The 13,224-nt window shown below is 37.6% G+C and overlaps 1 protein-coding gene across 1 annotated transcript in view; it reads left to right on the forward strand.

Annotated features, from left to right (window-relative positions):
* The window catches only part of LOC127570967 (histone deacetylase 4-like), a 106,740-nt gene that overhangs the window by 23,989 nt on the left and 69,527 nt on the right, over positions 1–13,224 (forward strand). Inside the window, exons 6-9 of the mRNA XM_052016935.1 lie at positions 1,016–1,071; positions 1,327–1,414; positions 8,056–8,175; positions 8,453–8,550. Coding sequence (XP_051872895.1) covers positions 1,016–1,071; positions 1,327–1,414; positions 8,056–8,175; positions 8,453–8,550 — 362 coding nt within the window. The remainder of the gene's footprint in view (positions 1–1,015; positions 1,072–1,326; positions 1,415–8,055; positions 8,176–8,452; positions 8,551–13,224) is intronic.

Here is a 13,224-nt window from a genome sequence, read left to right on the forward strand (position 1 = left end):
AGAGTAACACTCTCAATGATGTGGTGTCTGGTGTGACTTCCACCACAAACGTCTGTTGGGTGTCATTTTAAAGTCGAGCAGATATCGAAAATTGCCTGAAAATTGTGCTTTATGTCAAATTTTGTGCCACTCATCTTGTCACTTCAAAATTCATTGTGGTAATTTTTTATGGCCACTGCATTGCTTGTTATTTGGCAGAGTGAATTTCTTGCCCATTGTAGAACTCATACAGTTTTTATTCCATTAGTTCCCTTTGCTCTCACCTCAACTCGTAGCAAAGATTTTGAGCTGCATAATACACTGCTTTTAGAGGGGCACAGGAGCACTCTTCCTATGTGCCTCTCACTCTCTGATTTTCTCTTCTCCTCTGTACCCATTGTTCTTTAAAAGCCTTCAGCTATCCATAGTAAACTCCCACTTACCCTGCATGATGTTCCCTTCCTCTTTCTTTTTTCAGTAAAGTGCCTTGGGACATTGTGTGTGTTAAAAGTGCTTAAGAATGCAGGTCATTGTGACACTGAACTCCCTGTTATATGGTCAACCACTACAAAAATAGGGACCAGATTTATGCTGAGCTTTTATTATACCAAAGCTTACAGTTGTGTAAAATGAAACACTTTGCATTGTGCAGTGAAAACAATCTTACCCCATATTGGTAATTATGTCGTTTTTTGGGAGTGAGGTGGGGGTGCACTGGGAGGTATAGTTAAGTTCTGGTTCCTTTCAATTGCATGTAAAATAATTGTCAAGCTGGGGGTGATGATCAGGGGAGAAACACGAGGGGAAGAGACAGGCGGGTGTGTGTTAATTTTGTACTTTAGCTCACGTAGGGATGGCAGTGTACTAATTCAAAGGACTGCTGAGAACTTTGTAAATGCTGAACAGAAAAATGTTCTGTTTATTCCATCACAGTCAGCCTTCGATTTGCATGCACTAAAACAAAAATAAATAAAGGCTTCAAAGCCCACGGAAATCTGTCATTAGATTAAACCAGTATTTATTTTCTGTTTTATAGAATGGATTTGCTGTTGTCAGACCCCCTGGCCATCATGCCGAAGAGTCCATTGCCATGTAAGTACCAGAGGCATTGCCTGTTTTAACAGTGCTGGGGTTACTGCCAGTCACCTGCATAGCTCTGGCCTCTACAACACTCTAATTATTAACAGATGGCTGTAAAACCAAAAGGAAAAGCTTTCTAGGTACTCCCAGAAGCATATTTATGACCACAGAGATCATATAGCATTTAAAAAATGCCCCAGATCATTATTTATAGCCATTTTCCTGACAGATTTGCCTTTTTATTTCTCTCTTTTCTCTATTCCATAGGGGGTTCTGCTTCTTTAATTCTGTGGCAATTACTGCCAAGTACTTGAAACGCAAGCTAAATATAGGCAAGATATTAATCGTGGACTGGGTATGTATGCTTAATATTCAAGGCACAATAAGCAGAGATACTTTATAAACTTGTTATTTTTGATATTGCAGTTCACTAAGTTCAGATATAGTTGGCTGCCATTATCATACTCCTTGAAATCAAAGATGTTTAAAGTTGGTCCTTTTTCTGTCTCAATTATTCAATTGTTTGGGAGTTGTTGTTATTCTTTTACTCAGTGTCAAAACAAAAATGATCGATACCAATGTAATAGGTTGCTTAAGGGCAGTGCCACTTATACCACCTTCATAAGACACACTTCTTGAGCTAAGATATATAATTGTAGGAAAGCACAATAAGACTACAAGGAGATAATTTGTAAGGATCAATGGGAGACTCATCACTGGCTTGTTCTCACTCTGTTGCTAAGTTTCAGAATGGTATCATCAAAGGCTTAGGAGTAGATAGGATTGCAACACAAAGCAACCTAAATAAAAGAGAGGATAACCCACAAAAGATAGCCTTTTAAAAGATACTGACTTAATATCATCTTCTCATAGCATTTACCTTCAGTAACTTTATCAAAAAAGAAAGTTGATCTTCGTACACCTGGCCTATCACTTTTTGTAGAATAAATAAAGGGATTGCTTATTGATTGAAAATTAATAATCACTGGAGATTATCTTCAAATACATTGCACAATTTGTTTTGATGTAATAATATTTTTCATACATACTCCCTAACTTCCATCGCAAAATGAGTGATCTTTTGGTAAAATCGCTGATTCATCCTCTTGAGAGAAATCAACTCAAGAAGTCCTCAGTTTCTCGTGGAGTAACTTTACATATGATTGAAATTAAGATTCTGATATGAAGGACAACTTTGGAAATATTTTAAAGGACAGCAATATGAAGAATGGGTAATAGCTTAGTACAATATTGTACAATAATAAAATTTCAGTGTTGTCATTCAGTCATTCAGCCCTTTTGACATGCAGATTTTGAAAGAGCAATGTAAGTAACCCCATTCCAATACTTCTATGCTTTTGACATTTAAAAGTGCAATCCTTTTCAAATATTCACCAATTTCCTTTATCATTGTTATTTTCGTTTCTTCCATTGTTTCTGTTGGAGTATTCCATGTGCTATCAATATCTAATTGACAAATTGCTTTCCTTGTTACCCTCTTCCCTCCTCTACTTGTAGTACTTTAATTATTTTCAACTGTTGGAGAAGCTTAGAACCAAGTTGAATAATGATTGAAGTATTAACCCTGTTTCCGAATCCACCAGCCATTGGCATAGTATTTCCCCATGACCTTGTCAAACACTTCATAATTTTGAAAATTTATATTGGATTGCCTCAGAATTTACCTTGGTCTTGTGAAAAGAGCAAGATTCTCCCCATTCCTGGAGCTATCTCTGTGAAATCCTCCTGACCCATATGTTTCATGATGGCTTGTTGAGAAAGATAATACTGGAATTCTTATGTGAAAACAGTAGAAAATCCCTTTGTATTTTAATTTGCAGTTTAAATAGGTAGTCACTTATAGACCACTTAAACATAACTCTAAATGTTGCAATACTCTGCACATTGGTGATATGATTAATGTGCTTCCAAAGGAACCAAATATTGGAGTTGAAGTTGGCTTTTGGCTGCAGTGCAAGACACACTCTGCAAATCTGCAGTCTGTTTTGCATTTTATCCAATTTTCTAGAAAACCAACACTAGTGCAAACTGTCTGCCAATTCTCTATGAGCTTGTAAACCAATTTCACTCCCACTATAAATTATGCACAAATTATTCCAATAGTAATAACATTTGCCAAAATCTAAGCAGTTATATTATGAATAATGCTATTATCACGCTGAAGTGTATCAGTTGTAGCAGGTGAAATATATTCCAACCCACTTGCCCCTTGAAACAGCATAAAGCACTTCCAGAAATTTTGCAGCAAGCTGCAGATAAAAACTCCCCTCCTGACAACTGCTTTCTACCCTAACAATGGGAAATGATTTCTTAATCAAAATAATGGCCCATGCTTTCTTGTTAGCAGGCAAGTAATTCCTGTTCAAAAGTGAGGTACATTCTAGGGTAAGGTTACTTGTCTGCTGTCTTAAGATTCCTTACCCTCTTCAGAGTGTTGACTAGATGCTTCCTCCAGCTGGTTTTGGAGTTAGGAGCTTATTGGACAACTTGTTGTACCTTGCTGCTGAGTCTTTGATCTGGCTGTTCTCTGCTAGACATCCTCAAAATCTACCTTTCAAGCTGGACAAATGTTAAGGTATATGCCCCTCATTTTCACATCACTTCCATGCATATTCACAGGTCTCAGGCTGTCCTTCAGAATCAAGGATAACTTGCTTTCACTCCAGTTCTGTGGGTTCTGAGATGACTGATGAAGCCCATGTTGTGACCCACAGATGTTAACACAGGTTGAGCAGATATCTTTGCTGTGGCAGGTGGGAGGTGGTGCATACCTTCCACTATTTATGCTGAGCTTCTGTCAGCACCCTACACAAATGTCCACAAATGTACTTTATGGAGCAGTGGAAGAAGTAGAAACATTGCATGATATGTGCACAAACATATTTCTGATGTTGTCTGCCTAGGACCCACTGGAAAAAATTGACCAGGCAAAGTCAGAAAACCTAGGCCCTAAAACTATGGTACATTTAGCACCAAGAGGAATTCTTCCCAAATACATCTTTAAAAACGTGCATTATATTTTCATTTTCCATTTCAACCATCCTTGTTGTCCCTTTCAGTGGGACTGTGGCAATAAGTGTGACTGTGGCAATAAGTGTTGAAGTATTAGAGGTTGCTTGCTATGTTTTTTTTGGGAACTGAGTTGGGATTGCCCATTTCTTTATTTTTTAGTCAGAAGAACAGGTCTACAGCAATGCAATCTCACTGGCTCTCCACTCGACTTTGGAGCACCTAGATAACAGCTAAGCCTACAAATGGCTTCTGCTTATCAATTACAGCTCAGCATTCAACACCATCATCCCCTCAATACTATTCAACAAGCTTCAAAACCTGGGCCTCTGTACCTCCCTCTGCAACTGGATCCTCAACTTCCTCATCGGGAGACCACAGTCAGTGCAGCTTGATCGTAATATCTCCTCTTCACTGACAATCAACACAGGTGCACCTCAAGGATGCGTGCTTAGCCCACTGCTCTACTCTCTTTACACTCATGACTGTGTGACTAGGCATCTATAAATTCACCAATGATACCACTGTTGTTGGCAGAATCTCAGGCGGCAATGAGGAGGCGTACAGGAGTGAGACAGATTGGCTGGTTGAATGATGTTGCAACAACAACCTCGCACTCAACATCAGCAGGACCACTGAATTGATTGTGGACTTCAGGAAGGGGAAATCGGGAGAACACAAACCAATCCTCATTGAGGGGTCAGCGGTGGAAAGGATGAGCAGCTTCAAGTTCCTGGGCGTCAGCATCTCAGAGGATCTATCTTGGGCCCAACACATTGATGCAATCATGAAGAAGGTGCACCAGCGGCTCTACTTCATTTGGATTTTGAGGAGATTTGGGATGTCACCAAAGACTCTTGCAGATTTCTACAGATGTACGGTGGAGAGCATTCTATCTGGTTGCATCACCACCTGATATGAAGGCTCCAATGTGCAGGACTGAAAGAAGCTGCAGAGGGTTGTAGACTCAGCCAGCTCCATCACGGGCACAACCCTCCCCAACATTGAGGACATCTTCGAGAAGGCAGCATCCATCATCAAGGACCCTAACCACCCGAGACATCCTCTTCACGTTACTAGCATCAGGGAGGAGGTACAGGAGCCTGAAGACCCACACTCAGTGTTTCAGTAACAGCTTCTTCCCCTCCGCCATCAGATTTTTGAAGGGTCCATGAACCCATGAACACTACCTCGTTGTTCCTCTTTTGCATTATCGATTTATTTTTGTAACTTATAGTAATTTTTATGTCTTTATGTCTTGGACTGTACTGCTGCTGAAAAACAACATATTTCATGACATATGTCAGTGATGATAACCCTGATTCTGATTCTTCATCTATTGATCACTCACCCCAGAGGTAAAAACTGACTGCTTATTCTAACCACCCTAAACATGTTGAGCTTATGCTATTATGCTAACAATAAGCTATTATTTTTACATTCCAAAAAGCAAAACAAAAGTGCTTTAAACTAAAACCAGTGGCAAAACCAGTACTGATCATGTATCCAAAGTAACTATACAACCACAGTATACCAGTGAGAGGACTATTAGTACTCCACACAACAATTATGGATAGTAGGAAGTGAGTAATAAGGTTGTAATTTAATTGAAGGTTTCGGATAACATCATAAACCACAAGAGCAAAGTCCAAGTGGTTTATGGACGTCATACGAACCCTGAGATTAAATTGCAGCCTTTTACTTACCCAAAGACATCTGCATTGTTTTTTGTTAATATAGACCATGATATAAAGAAACTGAGAGCTCTATTGATGACAGCAAATTAAACTGATTGAAATATATTGTGACAATTTCAGTAGTATTGTTGCATGATTCACATTGAGTGATATTATGGAGGAATGATTAAAATCTGTAATGTAATCTCAAGGTTCAGATATCTTTTAGATCCCAAAGCTAAATTCAAAAAGTTTTTAATATTCATCTAAGCCCTTGAATCTCTTTGAAATCGCCCAATTATACATCTTTTAAAGAATTGAATGTCAAAATAAAAATCTGGAAAGTTTATTGAATTTTGAACTTGGTTATTTGCTGTCATAAATTCTACATCAAATGAACATTCAGAGCACAGTGTGTGCTGAGTGATGCCATAAATAGAAACTCATCCAAAAGTCTTCTTGCTCTTTTCTCAAATGAAGTCTGACTTGTCAATTAGCCTCAATAGTCCCTCAGTCCACTGTATTTAAAGTGTTATCATAGTTTGCAAGCCTTGTCATCATACTGCTGAAGCTAAAATGCTTCTATGTAACATCTCTGTCCATGCCTTGTGATCCTCTTACTCTATCCTCCTGTTCCTTTTCCCACCTCCCATCATTGCCCTTTTTCTGGAAGAACCTTCAGATGAGTCATTGTTCTGTTTCTTTCTTCTTTTTTTCAGCATTTATTTTCCTATCATTAAAACCTCTCCATAGAATCTAATTTCATTGGTCCTGTTGCAACCCACATTACACTTTGTGAATCACACAAGTACTGCACCATGCCAAAAAATGTATGACTAACAAGTTGCAGTCGTTTGTCAAAAATAATTTGTCATTAATGCTACAACAATGCTCTGAGCATCAGGTACTGTAAAAAATGCTTTCGTGGAAGAAAGTCAAAATTCAATGACTATTGTATGTCAACAAAGTATATGTGATCTGCATGAATGATTGGGAATGTACAAAATAAAATAGGCCATCTAAATGAAGATATTACAGTCTTTTGCAACTAGCCTCTGGGTGGTGCTGAAAACTTCTTAGCACCTTTAAAAATAACCATACCTCTCCATCAAGCATTTAAGTTACAAATAATAATGCAATTGACCACTCCATGTAATTGTTACAATTACATTGGCCTTGAAAACTAAATATTGATAAATGGATAGAATGTATTTGACTGTTCTAACAGTTCACAAGGTGATGCGATAAGCTAACCAGAGGAAATCAAGCTTGGCATCAAATAATGATCGGTCCCACCTGCAAGTAGCTCAAGCACTTTTTCAAATGATAAATCATTTCAGCACTATCCTGAATAATAATCCCTAAAATAAGTTAAATAACATTTGTTCAAAAACTGTTTTTATTTATGGCTACTCGCAAGATAAAGGATGCGATCCCAAAGGCCAATCAAATGTATTCAACATGTTTGTAAGTGTTTAGGGTCATTTAAGTTTTTGGTATAATCCTAACAGTGGAAATCTTTCAAGATTACATTGATTACTTTAGAAAAACATGTTTTTCACAACAGGCCAGAAAACAGGCATGGAAAGAAAAATTGAAATAATCCATCATCAGGGCTGTATGTAACTTGACTATGAGGAATGAGCCCAGGCCTTTCAACAGCTAACTAATCTAGGGGAGGAATGAATATTTTCTTTAATCCTAATATTTTACATCACTTCCTCCACAAGTAATGCTACTTCCTCACAAGTCTCATACTGGTACATTAGAAGCTTCCAGGACAACTGAACTTATTGCAATAGAGTTCACAAATGCTACTTTTGGAAACTTAACTTGTCATTGATTGGAAAGCCACTGAATTGTTGTGCTGTACAGATTATGTTAAAAAACTGTGTTTTTTGTAATGTAACACTTGATTTTCTTTAGCGGCTTTAGAGGTTTATTCAAGCAGTTAATTGATCCTGAGGGGTTATGAACTGTTGGCAGTTAATAAGTCATAAAATTCTTGTCTAAAGTGGGATGCTAGATTCCATCACCGAGGACCTAGAATATAAATATCTAAATGGAGAATAGAGCTGGGATTTCTCAGTGGCTGCTCTATTGGAGTCTCCAGGGCATGTTTACTATGGTTTCCTGAATAGAGAAACAAGCTTAAAAAATGAGCACATTAAGGAGTAATTTGTTTGAAGGTTCAGGAAGTTTGAGAGTAGGAGGAGGGGGAAGGCAAAAGTGACCTTTAAAGCAGGGCTAGACGTTATTACATTTGTCATTTGTTTCCTTTCACCTTTAGGATGTTCACCATGGTAACGGTACACAGCAAGCCTTTTATAATGACCCCAAGGTGCTTTATATTTCCCTCCACCGTTATGATGAAGGAAACTTCTTCCCTGGTAGTGGAGCCCCAGACGAAGTAGGTTGCATTTCTCATCGGCCTCTTTTATCGTTCCGGTCTAATTGCATTGCATGATTATTCCTAATTATCTCATTCTCTGCTGTTGCACTTTAAATTGCTGTGGATTGCAAAATTGTCCACCGGGACTGTGTCCCAGCACAGACCAAGTGCATGGCCCCAACCAGTGCTTGTCAAGCATCATCTGGCTGATTTTGCCATGTGCTTTGAAGTTGGTTTCAAAGGTATTTTAAGCAAAATTATGTATTTTCTTCTCTTAGAGCTGTTCTGTTTTCAGGTTGGAAGTGGTCCTGGTGAAGGCTTCACTGTGAATATTGCATGGACAGGTGGTCTTGATCCTCCTATGGGAGATGTGGAATACCTTACAGCATTCAGGTGTGTACCCACCTGTAGTGATGTTTGATCAAGTTCAAAGCTTTAAATTGTTTTACAAAGAACATTGAAGAAGTGTGTTTGATTTAAATCTGTGTCAGATGTATTTTAATATATTGCAGACTTCTTGAACTATTCACAGTATTGTATTTTTCATTTTTTGTCTGAAATGTAGTTATTCATTTTTATTTGCAAATAGCAAAATGGAAATGAATGCTTATATTGTACAATGAAAGAATTTCAAGCATACTAATAGATCTGTGTCCAAGTGAACAGATTAGAGAAAGGGAAACAGATTTATAATAACAGATTTAAACAACCTTACAATCAAAGTTAATAAAAAAGGAATACTAATTGTTTGGCAAATGGCTCATATTGTTTGGAAGATTTGCTTCATCCATCTCGAACAACATAGTCTTCATATTGCTGCATTTAGCCAATTGTCTCCAGCATTCTAGCTGGAAGTCCAAACCATGTGTTGATTGATCTCTGTGAAGGATTTTCTGATATCAGTCTGAAGTTACCTTTTAAGAGATTGAACCTATGCTCTTCTGTAGAATTTAAAGTCAAACTCAAGATTAAGCTCTAAATAATATATAACTAAAAGATCACAAATCAATCATATCTATTCTTGCCTGAACCTTCCAATCTCTTGAGTATCTCCTCATAACTCTGACATTTGATACTGGGTATCAGTCTTAGGGCTGTTCTGTACATTGTGTTTGACTGTCCCATATTTCTCATTACCCAGATTCAATAGCCAAGGTGTACTAGTCAGAGTCATACAGCATGGAAACAGGCCATTAGGCTCTCCAATTCTGCACTGGCCATTAAGCACCTATTTACATAAATCCTCATACTTTATTCTCCCCGCAATTTCATCAGCTTACCCCAGATTCTACTGCTCACTTACACATTAAGGCCAATTTACAGTGGTCAAGTAACCTACCAACCTACACATCCTTGAGATGTGGGAGAAAATTAGACCCACCTGGAGGAAACCCACAAGTTCACAGGGAGAATGTGCAAATTTCACTCAGACAACACTGGAGATCATGATTAAATCTAGACGACTGGAGAAGAGAAGAAACAGCTCCACAAGCTGTGCCAATATGTTGTTCAGAGCATTAACCAGAGCAATAGATGGTTTGACTTGTAGTATTCACTCTGACTTCAGTTTTCTAGACAGATCAGCAAGTACAACACCTATTTTGGCATTGTTGACTTCTGTTATGTATAACTTGGCATATTGAGTGTCAAATCAAGATTTACTTCATTTCATCCTTAGCTATTTCAATATAATTTTGTTTTCTACATAGAGTACTTTACATTCGTTTGCAGTAAATTTGATTTGCTACCTTTAATTCCATCATCTTGCTGAATTTGGTAAATGTAGGCTTTCAGAATCCAAACTATTGACATCAATTAAACAGAGCTGGCACCATAGAGAGTCATGGATATTCCATTCAATGTGTATCACATTTATCCTATTATTTCCTCTCTGGTCAGTACCCATTATTTCTTCCCAGTCCGAGAACGCTTGTTCGTCCTAAATATCCAAAGCTTTAAGCTTAATTAAAAATCTTACCTTTAATACTTTATCAAATATGTTTTGAAGGTGTTTGTGCATAATATAAAGTCCTCTACAATTGTCTTGGAATGTTGCTTCATTGAAGAATTCAAGGTTTGTCAGGCAAGAGGTTTGCTGAGTGATATATATTAGGGTTTATTTTGTCTCAACCCTTTGAAAACTAGGTTGTCTGTGTGGTGTGTCATACAGTGTGCATGATATGTACAAGACCTCTGAAAATGTGCATTGGCATTCTGTACAAACTTACCCTAGCATTGTGATGTTGCTGCATACCAATTTTCCTGCTTCAAGACACAAAGTTAGAGACATGTTTAAAAAAAGTCTCAGGGTCCAGATTATGGTTTATAACAATAATAAATGATGCAAATACAATGGAGAAATGATTTACATTTAATTTCAAGATACTACTGGATTATTGTATTGTGTTTCTTAAAAGAAACTGCTTGAGAGCAAATGTTCTGAGCAGTAGTTTTTTTTAAGAGTTTGAATGATTGAGTGTGATGTTATCTAAACCATTTGAGTGTATCGCAGCCTGTTCGCATGCTCCCACTCAGTATTTTTGCTCTGGTCTACAGCCACACTAATCACCATTGCAGAACAATCAGAAAATAGGAAAATGCCATAAACTAATAGTTCAAGATACAATAAGAAGCCATTATGAAATGATTCTCTTTCATGCTCTGATTAAATCAATCATCAAGAAATCTGAATAAATGGAAATAATATTTTATCATATACATAAAAAATATTTATGATACAGTTTTTTTTAATCTGTGAAATAATAAGCTAAGGAACATTTGGTGTTGGATCCAACCCATGTGCCAGACATACAGTTGAGAAGTAGTTTGCCAAAAATTTAATTTCAAGCCGCCAGTCAAGGACAAAGCTGATGTGTGGATGAAGTCTTTGAGTATGTTTGCAACAGTAAACATTTTAATTATTCTGATAATTCAAGAGTCATGATCAGAATTCTACTGAAATATTACAATGAATGTTTTAACCACCTGGAAGACATGTGAAGGGAAAATTCCACTGATATTATCACTTTATTCATCCTGCCTACACACTGTAGTCATAACAGTGATTTTCTTCTTAATGTAGGTTAATAACATGACACTCATATTAAAAAATTCTATCCTCTGTATACTGTATTTCTGAGGATTAGATAACATCCATAAATTGCATTTGCAGCATTCTTTGTTTATATTTCCAACACTCAATCTTGTTAAGTCTCATTGTTGAGTATAATCACTATAAAATACATAACTACAAAAAAATGAGCTACCTTCTTTCACTTACATTATTCACGCACACAATTACTTTACCCCACTCCCACTGAGGTCTTATCTTCATTATCATCATCTTTAGCATCAATTTGTCCAATGGTTTCCTTGGCGTTCATCCATGTCAACTCACATAAACTTCAGTTAGTCCAAACCTATTCTAATTCTCACTCTGCAAAAATTCTTCCATTAACTGTTCTTGCCAAGTTCCTTTGGCATCCAGTGTCCTAGCAAATCAATTTAGTCATGAACCTCTTTCTCTTACTTCAGTCTCTCCAAGGGAAATATATGGGAAATCTTTTCCAGCAACATTACCCACCACAATGGAATGAAAATAAAGTGTCTTTTATAAAGGCCATGAAGTCCACCCTCCCAGATAACCATCCAGGTGGTGAAGATAAAAATCAATCCCAATATATCACATTACAGTGTGCACATGGGTAGCATGGATTAGCTCTTTGGGGACCAAGAATACATTGTGCACTTAGAATTACTAGACAATGCAATAATGTTCAGGCATTTAATCCTGTTTACCCCCTTCCTGAAGAAAGGTTTGACTTAATTGGATGTTTTTATGTGAGGAAGATCTTGTCTACTTTCACTTATAATATTCAATCACATAATTACTTTTCCCCACTGCTACTGAGATATTATCTTCATTATTATCATCTTGAGCATCAGTTTATTCAATAATTTCCTTGGCATTCATCCATGTCAACTCACATAAACTTCAGTTAAACCAAACCTATCCCAATCCCCACTCTGCAAAACATTGTCTACTTTATGCCATTCAAAATAAATAGTAATGGATGAAGGAAGTGCACTCCTCGGGGCTTGCACTGCCTCTTGGATTCCCAGCGCTTTGAAAAAAAATGTATTTTAGGAGACAATATCAATATATTTGAATAAACAAATGTGGATATCAGAGAATGGAGACATAAGAAAGACCGCAGATGCTGGAAATCTGGGGCAACACACAAAAACTGCTAGAGGATCTCATCACATCAGGCAGCATGGGTCTTGGCTCAAAACATCAACTGCCCATTTTCCTCCATAGATGCTGCCTGATCTGCTAAGTTCCTCCAGCATTTTTTGTGTGAGAGCATCAGAGAAACAATTTTGCTTTTGAGATTGATTCTCCTATCTTGTCAAGGTTTGACCAAATTTGACCAAATGTTGCAATCCTGATTTTTATTTAGGGCTTGGTGTACAAAACAAGGACCTTGGTAGGCAGGAAATACTCAGCACGGCATCAGCTTGCTGATTGGACCACCTTAAATGTTTCCAAAACTAACTACCACTCAAACCTGGTGAGCAGCATTTTATTCATCAAAATGCTGCTGCCAGGTACTCAAGGGAATTATTCCCAACATAGAAGTAACTTGTGAGGTAAGGTTGACAAGTTTGTAGCCAAGCATGATTGGAAAATCAAGGTTGCAGGAGGTGCTGTAATGGGACAATCTATTCTCCCACTCTACAAAATAATCATAAAAAAGTTAAGTATTTCTTTGGCCTTTTCTAGTCCCAAATTACTCACTGATGTTTCAGTGATGGCTGTGGTACCAGGTACCAAAGACTAAATCACATTGGGATCCAAAGTACATCAGCAGATTCTGTTATTTGAATATTAATCAGATCCCTGCCTACCTGTGTCTGATCCAACTGCCCTGGCAAAAGCTCAGCATTTAAAATAGCAGTGAGCATGAGGTTATTAGGAAGGTAGTAAGACGTAGACAACCACAATCTTTGCCACTCACATGCCCGCTTCCTACTGGGAAGACAGGGTTAAATTCAGGCCTTTAT

Source organism: Pristis pectinata, chromosome 5, assembly GCF_009764475.1.
Source record: "Pristis pectinata isolate sPriPec2 chromosome 5, sPriPec2.1.pri, whole genome shotgun sequence".
Lineage (NCBI taxonomy): Eukaryota > Metazoa > Chordata > Chondrichthyes > Rhinopristiformes > Pristidae > Pristis > Pristis pectinata.